The sequence below is a fragment of the Passer domesticus genome, chromosome 1 (genome assembly GCF_036417665.1).
Source record: "Passer domesticus isolate bPasDom1 chromosome 1, bPasDom1.hap1, whole genome shotgun sequence".
NCBI classification, from domain to species: Eukaryota; Metazoa; Chordata; class Aves; order Passeriformes; family Passeridae; genus Passer; species Passer domesticus.
The window spans coordinates 127,489,514-127,503,509 of NC_087474.1; the positions used below are offsets into that span (position 1 = coordinate 127,489,514).

General features: G+C 38.5%; 1 protein-coding gene across 2 annotated transcripts in view; it reads left to right on the forward strand.

The window, feature by feature from the left end:
• Positions 1-13,996, forward strand: part of PREX2 (phosphatidylinositol-3,4,5-trisphosphate dependent Rac exchange factor 2) — a 168,750-nt gene that overhangs the window by 126,695 nt on the left and 28,059 nt on the right. For both annotated transcript variants that reach the window (XM_064388503.1, XM_064388513.1), the window contains exons 36-37: positions 10,545-10,611; positions 12,586-12,776. In XM_064388503.1, the coding sequence (XP_064244573.1) occupies positions 10,545-10,611; positions 12,586-12,776 (258 nt within the window). The remainder of the gene's footprint in view (positions 1-10,544; positions 10,612-12,585; positions 12,777-13,996) is intronic.

Below are 13,996 nucleotides of genomic sequence, written 5' to 3' on the forward strand. Positions count from 1 at the left end.
CTGAACCTTTGCTTTTATTGCAGAGGTCATTCATAACTCTGTAACTCTGACCAGCTTTTCCACAGTATCAGAACACATGCAATAAATCCAGGTGCAAAATTTTCCTCCTTGACACTGATTTGAGCATCATAAGAGCTTCTGTCTTTCATGGTTCTTGCTTTGAGGCTTTTGGAAATACTACCTCAGCTATGAAATAATCATTGATAAGATCATAATTTTTATGGGAGTGCATGAAAGAATAAGAATTGCAATAAGAATTTCATGCTTATGTGGAATGGAGGAAATGTCAGTTCATCTTCTGTAATAGAATTAACCCTAGCTATTGGAATATTGTTAGTAAAATAAGGGAACTTTTGTTCTAAGACAAGATCAAATTGAGTTCTTCTATGATTGCCGAGGCAGCATCCTCTATGCCAGCAGTATGTAGGAAGTGCTTTATTGAAATGAAAAATGTTATTTAAAGAAAATCAACAAAACAACCAATACCTAGTTTATGAGATTTCAACCTGCTTAGAAATTTGCAGCATTTAACCCACAATTATTCCTATCATGCTGGATTTTTTTTTTCAAATTGCTCTTATATTTGTAGTTCACCAATCCCATTTCTGTGACACTCATAAGGAAATTAAAGTTATGTTCAAATTCTCTTTGAGAACTCAGCTGGTGCTAGTAGTTGCCAGCAATGTAAATTGAACCTGATCAAATTGTTTGCTAATCAGGAACATTCAGTACATCCAAGTGAAAGTAATTAGGTCAGCAGAGATTTTCAAAATCTTTATTACTATGTGTTTGATAGCTCAGCAGTTGTCTTCTAATTTATCAGCGGACTAAAAAGAACCCGTGTATCTGACCACTGTGGAGGTCAGTGTTAAGTGGGACCTTTCTGTATTCTCCTTCCACTTGTCCCCATCTTCCTCCTTTGGTACTCCTTGACTTTCAAACAGGCTTTTTTCATCCTGAATCAATCCTTTTGCTGTTACAGATACCAGACATTATTTTGCTTCAACAGTGCAGGACACAATGGTGTTCAAATCCATAGCTACTACAGATGCTGGTAGGAATAACAAAATCTCACAAATACACTATGCTTACTCAGACTGCTTGGCTGATTTAAATATTGTCTTGCAAGTCTTGAGTCATGTAATTGTAAAAACATGAGGGTAAACTTAAAGTAGTAATGCTTCAAAACTGCATTCTGTCCTTTGAATATGGTCTTCATAACTGGTAAAGGTCTATTTCCTGCAGTAAGGTTCAATATGCTAGCTCTTACTGCATTGAACAGAAATAAATCTTATAGTCTGTGCTGTGATGGTCAGACTGGTTGTGATGCAAGCCTGTTGGAAGCTGGGGCGGACCCTGACAGGTTAGCTGCATCGCCTTAGCTCAGCCAATCTTTGGACTGAACAGTTACTTCCAAGTAAAACATTTAGTTGGATATGAGAACAGTTTTTGTCCTTAGAGAAATAGGATTTGGGGTTAGCTTCCTGCAAAAAGTAATCCATTTTTGAAAATGGACTTTCAGTGTCAGAATGAAAACTTCTGTAATGTTTGTCCAAGTTATCATACGTTTGGATTTGCTGGCCCATGATGGGAATTTGAGTGTGCACTAGGGAAAAAAAGCTTGCTCTTTCAGTCTTCCTATCTCTGTATTTGACATTTTATCAGATGAACCTTTTTTTTTTTTTTTTTGCTGGTGGTGATGGTTTTTTTAGGTTATTTGTAGTGTGAATTCTCATTCTGGGTAAAAGGTGTCACTCCTATGACATTCTGTTAAAATGCAGTTTTCTGCAGGTGCTTCTGGTTAGCTGCTTAATCAGAAAAGTCCAAGCACATCTATGCTAAAAGAGGTTTTTTCCTGGATATGTCTGTGCACATAGGAGATGTATCACAAAGGCAGAGAGGATGTTCAGGGCACAGGTTATTCAGCAGGGTGCAGGGCTGTGGCTGTACCAAGCCTGCTTCCAGCTCCTGTGTCTGCAGTGTGCTTTGCTTTCATCGCTGACTGCAAGAGCAAACTGCGGTGGTCTGTAGGTGCTGAGAACTGCACATCAATACACGTGCTTGGATTCCAAAATTGTCTATGCAGATAATTTTTAGCTAATAAGAAATCAGATAAATTAATGAATTCTAGATAGATGAACATTTTTTAATGCTTCTGCAGAAATGTATGCTCGCATTTAGACGTTTAAACCCCTTAAAAATTTGTTTTCTGATGTTGTGGTGGCTAGGATTGGGAACGTACAGAGGAAATGAGAAAAATAATAGATGACGGTGAGGTCAGGAGAGTTCTGCTTTTCCATTAATTTTCTCTTATCCTCAGCATGGCACTTTCTTGTGACACCCCTGATTATATGATGACCCAGTTCTTTACTCCAAAGATAGGATCATGCTGTGGGAAAGACAGCTGAGGGCTGCTGCACATCCCCACCACTGGTGTGGGTGTTAATTACCGCTGTATAGTAATTAACTCGCCTGTGCATCAATAGAGAAAGAAAGTCTGGAAAAAATGTTCCTTCCTTCCTGCCTACCATTCTATGTGATTTGGAACTATTCTTTGAAGTCAGCTGTGTCCAGGCTTGTTGGCAGCTACTTCTGTAGTCTGTTGTACGGCTATAATAGAAGAAAAATTAAAGCAAGTAGTAATGGGGGGAAAAAGTGGATTTTGTTTGAGTTTTCTTGGTTTTTTTGTTGGGTTTTTCTCCCTATGTTGCTGGTTTCTTGGATATCAGTTTGGGAGGTAAATGCAAGTCTGTTATGCTAAGGAAGCAATTATAATCAGTGAATCTAACGACAAATGATTTAGCTAACTACCCTCATTACATTGAACATCTGATTACACTGAATGTAATATTTGTCATTTTAAAGAGTTTCATTTACAATGTAACTTCAAGTGATTTTTCTGTCTGAAGCCTCCTGTGTTTATTTTATGTCATAAGTAATCCTCCACAGAGCAATGGCAAATTTAATTGAATTCTTTATTCAGGGATGTTACAATTCAGGACATTATCATGTTGTTGGGGTTTCTTGTTTCTTTTGATTTTCAGAAAGGTAAGAAAAGGAAACCATTTCTGCCCCTAGAATATCTGCAAACATGGAACAAAATCTGAGGAATGTATCTTTTTTATTTATACACACACGTATACATGCACAACAGTCTCTCAAGCTGCAGGTTTCTTGGCAGGACAATGTTTTCTGTATCCTGTATAATTTAGTCAAGGCAGAAAATAGATGTGATGGCACTCATGGCTTCAGGCTGAACTAAAATTCTCTAATAGTTGCTTTGCTAAAAATGAGTTACAATGACATAAAGGATGTATCCACTTAAAGGTAGTTAATTACTATAAAAGCAAGAACTTGTTTATCTCTGAAACACAATTATGAAGCCTCAAGGCAATACCTGCATTATCAAAAAGGCTAGATTGTGTATCAATTCCTGTAGTAGTAGTACTTAAGTAGTATTTTAATGGAATGTAGTACATTAAAATCCACCTTAAGGGTGACAGACTCCTTGCCCCACTGTTTCCAGTGGAAAGCTTTTCCAAAGCAATGCTGGAGTGGTCAAGAAGCTTTTCTTGCTTGTTCTTGTGCTACTTTTGTCCTGTGGTGGGTCGTTCCTTCATGTCTGTTCAGCTCAGCATGTGACATGTTAATGAGCAACTAACAGTTTCTGTCATTGCCAACATATTTAGAAGAGTGATGTGAGGAGACTTACAGGTTTTAGAGAGTGATTCTGTGATAATATTTTCTTTTTGTTACAGTGAGATATTTCTAAATCCCATTGAAAAACTGCTTCCTGGTATTCAAGACTACCTATTTGATACACAGCTTTGTGTTCAAAACAGCAGCAGTAAAGCTGGACTGCAACACTACATAGAAAAATTTATCATGTATTTCCTATGACTATAAACATTGGAAATCTAATGACTCTTTGATTTTTAAGATGTGGTTCCAAATGTCTAGAAGTATGTGACGTAACTCTCTCTAAATGCAGAGTCTTTAATTGTAAATTAGTCATTCACTCTGAAGGATATAACAAAGAAATAATAGCTAAGTTTGTCTCCTGATGAACTTAGTGAGAAGTACTTTAGATAGGACAGAAATTAAGATTCATTGCATCTAAGTGAAGCAAGACCAGAGAGAATAGAGAGATCCTGGGAAAAGCAAATGAAATTTGTCTAGCTGGTCTAAAAGATATTGCCAGATGGCTTGAATTGAGCTTTGGGATTTTTTTTTCCTTTTTCCATGCTGTGCTCATTCTGTGAATGTAAATGAATTGTTTACTTTAGACTTTTGACAGAATATAACCAGTATTTATTATTGGTAGTGTTCTGTAATTGAAAGTTATGAGTCTTGGTAGATTATATGTACTGACTCTTTGCTCAGTGAGGTGGACATCAGGTTCATCCTGCTTTCCTTAACTGCTGCAAGCACAGAGAATGTGTATCTGCAGTGGTCAGAGGTGGAGCCTTTTCTTTCTCTCCTGGTCACTGATAGGAATCCAGCTCAAGCCTGCAGTAGTCAAATCCCTGCCACATGATGAATATTTGGCATGTTGTCTCTTTAAACAGTGTATTCCATGTCTGGAATATCCAGAGCTAAAAAGGAGACGTCCATTGTCTGAAAGAGAAATGTGGAAGCAGTTACTTAGCATTTGATTCAGTGTGGATTTGGCTGTTATGACAGTGATGGGAGAAACAGGAGGGCACCTGCAACTGCTTTGTGGTCAAAGAACTTCTCTTTCTTATCAAAATAAGATGGGTTTCAAGTGCCCTTGGATGTAGGTAGAGATGTTGGCGACTAAATTCTGGAAAACAGGTGAAAAGTGGGCAGTATTACATAGAGCAAACTGGACCTTATTTCCCATTTTTTTGTCATCCATAATTTTCTGTCTTCACATTTCTGTGCTCACATTTATGTAATCCCCTGCTCTTGTGTTTACAAAGGTTTAAGAGTAAGGCTGTGAAAGGCCTGCTTTGATAGCAGGACTGTTGCTTTGCGAGCATCCTCCTCTGTTTCTAGCTCAGATACTTGTGCTCATTCTAGTGCCAGTTGCTCAACATACCTTACTCATAGGCTGAAGATAGTTTAAATTGGTGGGAGACAAGTAGTTTAGCCAAATGCTGCAGTCTTGTGAGAAAATGAGGAGCATTATGAAGATTCCTGCCCTTAGTTTGAGTCCAGTTTCTTGGGAATTTGGTTTTCAAGAGTTGAGAGTTTGTGTCCCTGCTATACTCCCAGTCTAGTCCACCAAAGCAGATGGTTCCTAAGGAAGTCCTTAGGTTTCATTTCTTGAAATTTTCTTAATATCCCTCCCCACTTGTAAGTATTTAAATGCATTACTAAACCTGATTAATTTTTCTCTTCTCTATGTATTTTTCTTGCTTCATGATACAGTCACATCCCCTTCACAAAAGCCTGCACTATTTCCCACAGTTGAGGGAAATAATAGTTGTCCTGTTCCCAGCCAGGATAGGGTTGATTTCTGCAGTAGCCAGGAGGGACATGGCTAGGACCTGGAGATTGTTCTGTACCACCTTACATCATTGCCAGGGGCAGGGGAAGGGAATTTCTTCCAAGGAGAAGAGGTTCCTTCTGGTGGAGTGAATGTGGTGCTGGTCCTGAGCCACAGGGAGCAGTTGGAGTGGCATGGCTGTGGTTGGATTGTGGGCTCCACAGAGACCACTTTTGTGTGGGAATCACTCTCTCTTTTGTACTCTTTTGTCATTAGTATTGTTGCTCTTACTATTTGTTTTCTTGCTCCATTGCTGTTTCTAGTAAATTGTTCTTACCTCAACCTATGTTCTTTACCTTTTGTGACTCCAGCTCTCCTCTCCAGCCCCCTGAAGGGGAAGGGGGAATGAATAACGGTGCGTGGCTTGGAGTGGCTTCAGAGGGAAGACTAAATTGGAGAATACCATTCCTAAACCATGACATCGCAGGGACTGACAAAAGCTGGTTTGCCACTTTGTGATGGGGTTATGCCAGGAATCATAGAATTTTTGAGGTCTGGAAAAGACCTTTAAAATTGAGGCCAACTGTTAACCTGGCACTGCCAAGTCCACCCCTAAACCATGTCCTTGAGTGCCATATCTACACATCTTTTGAATGCCTCCAGGGAGAGTGACTCAACCATGTCCCTGGGCAATCTGTCCCAGCACTTGACAACCTTTTCAGTGAACAAATTTTTTCCTAATAACCAATCTATTCCTGCCATGGCACAAATTGAGGCCATTTCCTCTTATTCTATCACTTGCTGTGTGGGAGAAGAGGCCAACCCCCCAACAAGATGAACAATAAGGTCTCCCCTGAGCCTCCTTTTCTTCAGGCTAAACAGCCCCAGCTCCCTCAGTTGCTCCTAGTAAGGCTTGTGCTCCAGGCTTTTCTCCATCTTCATTGCCTTTCTCTGGACACTTTCCTTGTAGTCACTGCCCCAAAATTGGACACAGGACTGGAGGTGTGTCCTCACCAGTGACGCTACAGGGGTGTTAAGACCTTACCAAAGGGTAGGGCTTACTGAGTTTCTTACTCGTGAAATACAAGTTACACGTGATTAGAGCCACATGGTGCTAAAGTTTTCTGTTCTGCACTTCAGTTTTCACAATAGTTGTGAGAGGTCAAAATATTAATCTTTGACTATTTAAAATCATGATACTGTCATGAAGCTTTTCAGTTGTTAAAATCAAAACTTTCTGTAACTACTAAGGATGCTGGTGATGCTGTACATAGGATTGTATTGCTGACAGATGCTAGGAGACATGATCTAAAATTGCTGAGTCTTAGCATGGGTTGAGAAGGCCATTATACTTGGTACTTATCTTGGTAATTTGTCGTTATGCTTGGTAATTTATATTTTGTTATTGAGATTTGCCATTTAGTGGGAAGAATACATTAAATAATTTGCTATAACAGAAAATGGACACATTTACTGCAGAAAAAATTAATTTGAACATATATATTAGAGGTATATAAATGTATTTACAAATGTATATGTATTAATTTATATGCACACACATTTATACAATAAGCATGTTATGCCTGTGTATTTAAAAACTAGATGGCAGAACATAGAATTGTTATTAAAGAAATACAAAAGTATGTGTGCACACAGATGCAGAAATACAGAGATACTGTTTATCTGTGTCATAAATATGGGCTTTTTAATTCGAGCTGAAGAAAACAAGTAGGGACTCCCACACTTCCCTGCTCCACACCTCTGTTCTGATGTGTCCTTTCTCAGTTTGCTGACTGTGCTGTTCTAGATGGTCTTGACTATCTTGTGACTGAAGGACAAAAAATCTAGTAGAATTCAGATCCATTTCCATGCTTCTGTTGCGGACAGTAGGAACTAATTTATATGTTTGCCACGCAGGCTGTGGAAATAAAATCCTAAATTCTTCTGTACTATAACATCAAAGCAAAACCTTTCTAGAGCAGAACCATCAGCTTGATGGTATTTAATGCCATAACCCAATTACCTCCCCCTTTCCAATTATTTCTTTACTATCCTTGTATTTAAAAAAAAAGATTTGCAATACCTAGGATAACACTGTGGGCTTACTGGCACAAGAAATCGAGAATAAGACTAAACACTTGGATTTGCTTGAATTATCTTTTCTGTTCCAAGTTACTCAGGAATGTGTGTCTCTGCAGGTCTGAAACCTTTTTAGGCTTCTATTTGCAAAATTTCAGTTTTCAGGACTTTATACATGTCCATGTCAGTTTTGGAGGGTACTAAGGGTTCACTAAGAAAACATCAGTACTTCTTAATTTCCTTTGTAGTCAGGTTCTGGGAAGACATCTTAGGAAGCCTTTATCTTGTGAGAGATTTTACTTTTTGAACCCGAAGATATTTGTTACCTTATCCTGGTGTTAGTTTTCCCTGAGATACTTGTCCCTGTTATTTGACATTGCTGCGTAGGGGATATCTTACAGAAGTCGAACACAGCAATAATCCTCAGTAGATTTATTGTGTATTGGATTATCTACCTTTTCTTTTTTTAAAGGAAGGCTTTTGTGCTGGATCTTGGAGAAATTGCAAGGCTTTAAAAGCTAAACTAACATCATATTGGAGACAAAGAACTATGATTTCATTCTGGTTCATTTCAAATGGATTAGAAAATACTGTCCAAATTGGGCACCATGCCAAGATTGCCATTAACTTTTCCCATAAAATATGATTAAGGACCTTAACAAGCATTTAGTAATTAAGCGAAGTGCTTTGGAAATTTATATGCTGTCCACAGGTTGTCATGTTCTGTAAAATACTGAAGACAGTTTTTATGAAAAGCAATAAAAATGAAGCACTTGAGAAACATCTGGGAGTATTATCTGATGGGGAAGGAATAGTTTCACTTGTAACAGGATATTTTTATATTTAAAATGAATGTTGTGTATAGTTGATTTTTTATTTGGGTTTTTTTAGGTTAGTGAATAATTGCCTGAATTAATGGAGTAATTTCTATAACCATATATTCCATTCCAGTGTCCATGTTACTTCATTGTATACCCTGAGTTAATTATTTTCCATGCACTCCATTAATTAGTGTACTGTTCCATATTTGGTTTCTGGTTTCATTTAATGCAGATGAATTTGCTGGAATAACAGTCCAAAGAGATGGGATTGCTGAACAGTCTCTGAATGAAGCAGATTTTCCTGTTCTATGGCAGTAAAAAGCAGTGTAGGCTTTCAGTCTGATAATGTTCAGGGGAGAGCAGCATGAGGCTTTGTTTTGTAGCTCTGCTAACAAAGAAAAAAGGTTGGTCTGCTGCTGCTGAGGTAGCTTTTATGTGCTGTGGCCACTCAAAGTGATTTATGAGTAATTTTCTCCACAAACCTCTTTTCCTTTCAATAGTGTCCAGCTTCCTTTGACACAGAGTGCATTGTGGATCATGCAACAGGCTTAATGGAATAACAGAACTAGATTATCTTTGCTGTGCTTTCTGAGGGAATTAATTCAAACCTGAAATTTGGGAGAACTTGCTTTTCAAAACTACAAATAATGTATGGATTGGACAAATAATGTATGGATTGGATGAATTTTTTAATGAACTCAAATATTCCAGATTATTGAAGAGTAACAGGTATTCAGATCTGCAGTCTGCACCCCTGCCCAGCAAGTATGCAACAATGTAACTTATCTCCCAGATGAAATAATAAAATAAGAGGGGGAGCAGTTTTTGGCCTTGTGTACTACATGAATCAGTGCTTTAATGACTGGGTGATCCAGCTGATCCTCTTGTTTGAGAGCTAGGATGAAAGAAGACAATATTTTTTTTTCGTTGTTGGTTTTTTTTTGGTTGGTTGGTTTGGGTTTTTTTTTGGTTTTTTTTGGGTTTTGGTTTTTTTTTTTTTTTTTTTTTTTTTTCACATTATAGAGCAACTGCAATTTGGCTGCCAAACTCCTTAGTTCCAGCCTGGGTTGTGGCTCACTTGTGACCTTTAGTCAGGTCTGTGCCTTGAGCACACACACTGGAGATAGATCACAGTGATACCTTGAGGTTGTCGCTGGAGAATCTCCTTTTTTTCCTATGTGTTCCACCATTCAGCTGGCTTTCTCTTGTTCTGTTTAACTTAAACTTTGCCCAGAGTTTCTGCATGAGTAGCTGCTGCTTGGTTCTCACTGGTAGGTAGGGAGGCCTACCAAATATTTCTATTTTAGCTGCCACAGGAGATTTTTGGAGCTTCACTACCAGCAGAATGAGTTTTGTGATCAGAGAAACATGGAATGGTTTGGGTTAGACAACCTTTAAAGATCATCTGGTCCAACTTGACTGCTGTGGCAGTGACAGACTTATTTAAGTGTTGCTGCAGAGGCAGTAAAACCTGTGATCTTATCACAAAGATAGTGTGATATTTACCTGTGAGATGCTTAATGATCACTCCTCTGTGGAGAGCAATTAAGGTGCTTATAAGTTGGAAAGTTAAAACAAAAATTCCTCTAGGGTTCCTGAATTGAAGAAGACATGTATAATGCATGTTTGCCCCCTGGAGGGTTTCTGCTTTTTTGTTTCTTTTTATATTATGACCATGTAAATGTTTCCTCTGTCAGTACTGTGTTTCATGTTGGGGATTCTGCTTTTATGCTACTGCAGTAATATACAGCAAATATAAAAAAAGCTTATAGAATGAGAAGCTCAGGGACTGTTTCTATGCCAGTTTTCCCAAAGTCACTCTTAAAATCCATACAGTTGCCACAGACCTTTCTTTCCATGGATAGCTTTCTTGAAAACCACTTTCAGATCTCGTTTTTTGCCTGATAACTGAATGTTAAAATTTTCCACTGTACTGTCAAAGAGCAGAGGGACAGTTTTTTTGTCTCCAGAACAAAAGAATGTTCTTTATTTTATTACTTTTTATTTAATTATTTTAAAAGAAGGACTGATAGTGCATGTTGATTATTGTATTACTTCTTCACCCTCTCTTACCATAAGGTGAAAAAACACTGCAACCTTAGAATGGTGTCTAAGAATAATCCCTTTTACAAATTTTGTTCAGGACTTGAAACAATTAATTTTTGCCTTACTTTGTCTGTTTGTTCTTTCAGGGCGTTCTACCTGGACAAGTCAAACTTGCCTCCAAATTCAACATCTAAAGCAGCTTATATAGATAAGGTAAATAAAAATGTTAAGTGCCTAATTAAACTCTGCATGTTACACACTGTGTTACTGAGACTTATTCCACCAAAAATTGAATTGTTTAAAGCTGGGGGAGAAGGTCAGGGGAAGGAGGAACTCTCTTGCAGCTTTTTGTCCCACCTGTGTTTTTTGGGGTAGGTGGTACCATGTGGTTCTGTATTAAAAGGTGTGGTGGAAGAGTTTCTGTGTTTGAGAAGAGGAATCATTACCTTCCTTTTTCACTGTGCTTTCAGAGCAATGCTACTGCCCTAGGAGCACATGGGGTATGATGGGGAAGGACAGGTGCAGGCAGAAATTCTCTGTTCTGAAAGCTGGAAGTGATTTTCCAAATACTCCTTCAGCATCCTGCTCAGAAGAGTTTCTTCTGAATCTTCTTATTTAGGCTTTCTTCAAATGCTTTCATCTGTCTTTAAACCTCTGTGGCTGAGAGATCCCAGGGGCTATAAAAATTCATTTAATGCTCTCTTCTCTTGTTGAAGAGTTGATTCCTGTATTGCACCCCAGTAGGGGGAATAAAGAAATTCCTGGGGTCTTGCCTATGAAAGTGATTGAGCTACTATGGCTTGAGAAATAACAGTGCTCATCAGCTGAGCCCTATGACAGACTAAAATTTTATGTCAGCCCTGGTTTTAACAGACTGGTGGTTCCTGTTTCTTGGATCTATGCAGGATTGCACACGGGGGAAGAAGGACATTTGCCACACCTTCCCTGGGGAGTCAACAGCTTGCCTAGCAGTCACAGGTGCAGCAGGGGATGTTTAGCTGTGAGGGAACTGTTTGTTGCCCCTAAACCTGTTCCCTATCTATTTCAGCAAAAAATTCAAGGGCAAGAGAAAAGCATCTCATAATCCATATCTGACCTGGGGATGCTAGGTTAAGTTAATGCATTTATTTTGCAACTGGAGCAAGCCAAGAGTGAGTGCATGATCCAGTTTTGGCTGTACCTTTCACTTCATTGTGCGTAGCATTAGTAGATGACACCAGCTAAAATCAATTTAGACAGATGCAAATTAATCCAGTAGGACCTAAACCAAGTTAAATCTGTTGGCACCTGGGTTAAAATATGCTAATTTTTGTAGCTGATTTTCTTGACATCTATGCTTTTCAGTGAAGTAGCTATCATAGGGCCAAGTGAGGCTGCCATTTCTCTAACTAGTTATAACTGTCTTTAGGGAATTCATCTGTGTTTCAATAGATTAATTCTTTGAGTAGCATGGGGATTTGTTGGAATCTTGAAGTGTTTCTGGAATAAAGAGAAGTGGGAATTTGGAATTAGATGGTCTGAAAAATTGTATTTTGAACATCTCATATACACAAAGCACCATGAGATACAGGTTTTCATTGCTAGATCATTTTTGAAGGCTTCTCTTCTGACAAGCTTTTCACTTGAAAGCTGCCGTCTTTACTTCATTCATTCTTAGTACAGTAATGCTGGGATTTTTTAAGTCTTACTACAAAGTTAACTGTTCTTGCTTTGTAGTATGTTTTTGTCACATCTGTTAATTTTTATTTTTTGCTGTTGTTAGTCAGGATTAGGAACTAGACATTTGATAAATAAAGGACAGTGTTGTCATAAAGGCAAGCTGATTTTCTCAGCAAGTCAAATAACAAGTCTTGGTATCTTCCTGTATATTTGTACAGTTGTACGTTGCTTCTTTATGGCTTCCCTTCTTTTCCCAGTCCATTAATGGATACAGTTCTCATGGGAAGTGAAAAACTCTTCCATAGGCAAGAACTAGGAAGGAAATAGTGATGGGGAGAACTGAAAAGCTTTAGAAGTTGTCATGTGTCATGTATCTGAAGGCTCTGTGTTTGGTATTTATGTCATAGAATTTGGCTTTCTCAGCCAGACCTGGTGTCCTACGTGCATCTCTGATGACCGCCTCTGTTAGAGTATTTCGTGTGCTCTCAGGAGCAAATACTCAGCTGTCTCTGTGTTCCTCCCTTGCAGCTGATGAGGCCTCTCAACTGCCTGGAGGAGCTGTACCGGCTCATAGGGTCGTTCATCCGCTCCAAGCGCACGGCCGCCTGCGCGTACACCGCGTGCAGCGCCTCTGGCGTCGGACTGCTCTCGGTGTCGTCTGAGCTCTGCAGCAGGCTGGGAGCTTGTCACATCATTATGTGCAACAGCGGAGTTCACCGGTAGGACAAGACGTTTTTCCCTCCTTTTTTTGCACTCAGTCACTTTGTCATTGCAGGTTGGAGACTGCTGCTCTTTTTAGAGATGGGTCTTACACTAAATATCTGATATCTTACATGGCACAGCAAGTGCACGTGAAAGATTTGTGTAAATTCTAGAACTGTGTTTGCAATGATTGACAGAAATGGATGGTGCAATTTTTTTGGTTTGTGCAGTTGTAATGAGATTGTTCCCCATTTGATTCAGTAAAAGGCAGAAATCTTAATTGCTAAATTAGAAAGAGGAATGTTACCTAGATGAATAATATGTATAATATTGAACTCTTAATACAGGCAAGAAATGCTGAAATTTTTGTATGAAATTACTTTGTATGGTACAGACAATAATAGTAGAGCTTAATTCAAGGAAATAAGACATATGCATTTCTGCAGATACACCTTATGATAACGAGAGGTTCAGCCTGAAGGATGGTTGATGTGTTTAATACAATACCAAAAAATATGACCTATAGTCAACTGAACTTTGTCATCAACCCTAAGAGATTGTAATAGACAAATATATATATGACAATAGTATCATCACAGTGCTCTCTAGTACTTAATCATATTTTTCACAGGCAGCAATATATTTATGCTCCAGCTAGGCAGATTACAATTTTTTGGGACAGTGTACCAAAAAAGCAAAGACTGAAATTGGAGAGGCGGAAGAACCCAAATAAACAAAAGAATTAACATAATAAATAATCTGATACTAAAAATATGCTTTTTTCATAAGAATTCCAAACTGTAGATCAGGGGTAGCAGTGTGTTAAAAATGCTGCTTAGTTCCTGATCTATGCAAGTCCTTATTTTAGCAGACTTGGTTACCAATACCTTGTGCTAGAATGAGCAATACTTTCTCCTCATTTTAAGTAAAATCCTTTCTTCCAAAGAGTTTTGAGGAGGGGAGAAGAAAAGAGGCAATTGCAACATAAGCAACGCAGATTATCAGGCATGGAAAAAAGGAAGAGCTCCCTATACAGCCAGAAAAATTGAGTTGTAGAAAGACGGTGTTTGCCATTTGAGAGTTGGCAACACAGTATTTGTATTATTCTCTGTCAATGACACAAGCATACTGTACTTAATTTAGGGAATAGCAGGAAAAAGCTTTGTTATGTAACATTAGTCAGTTATCAGATGAAGATGCAAATGCTATGGAACATGGGCTGTCATGACACTGTTGT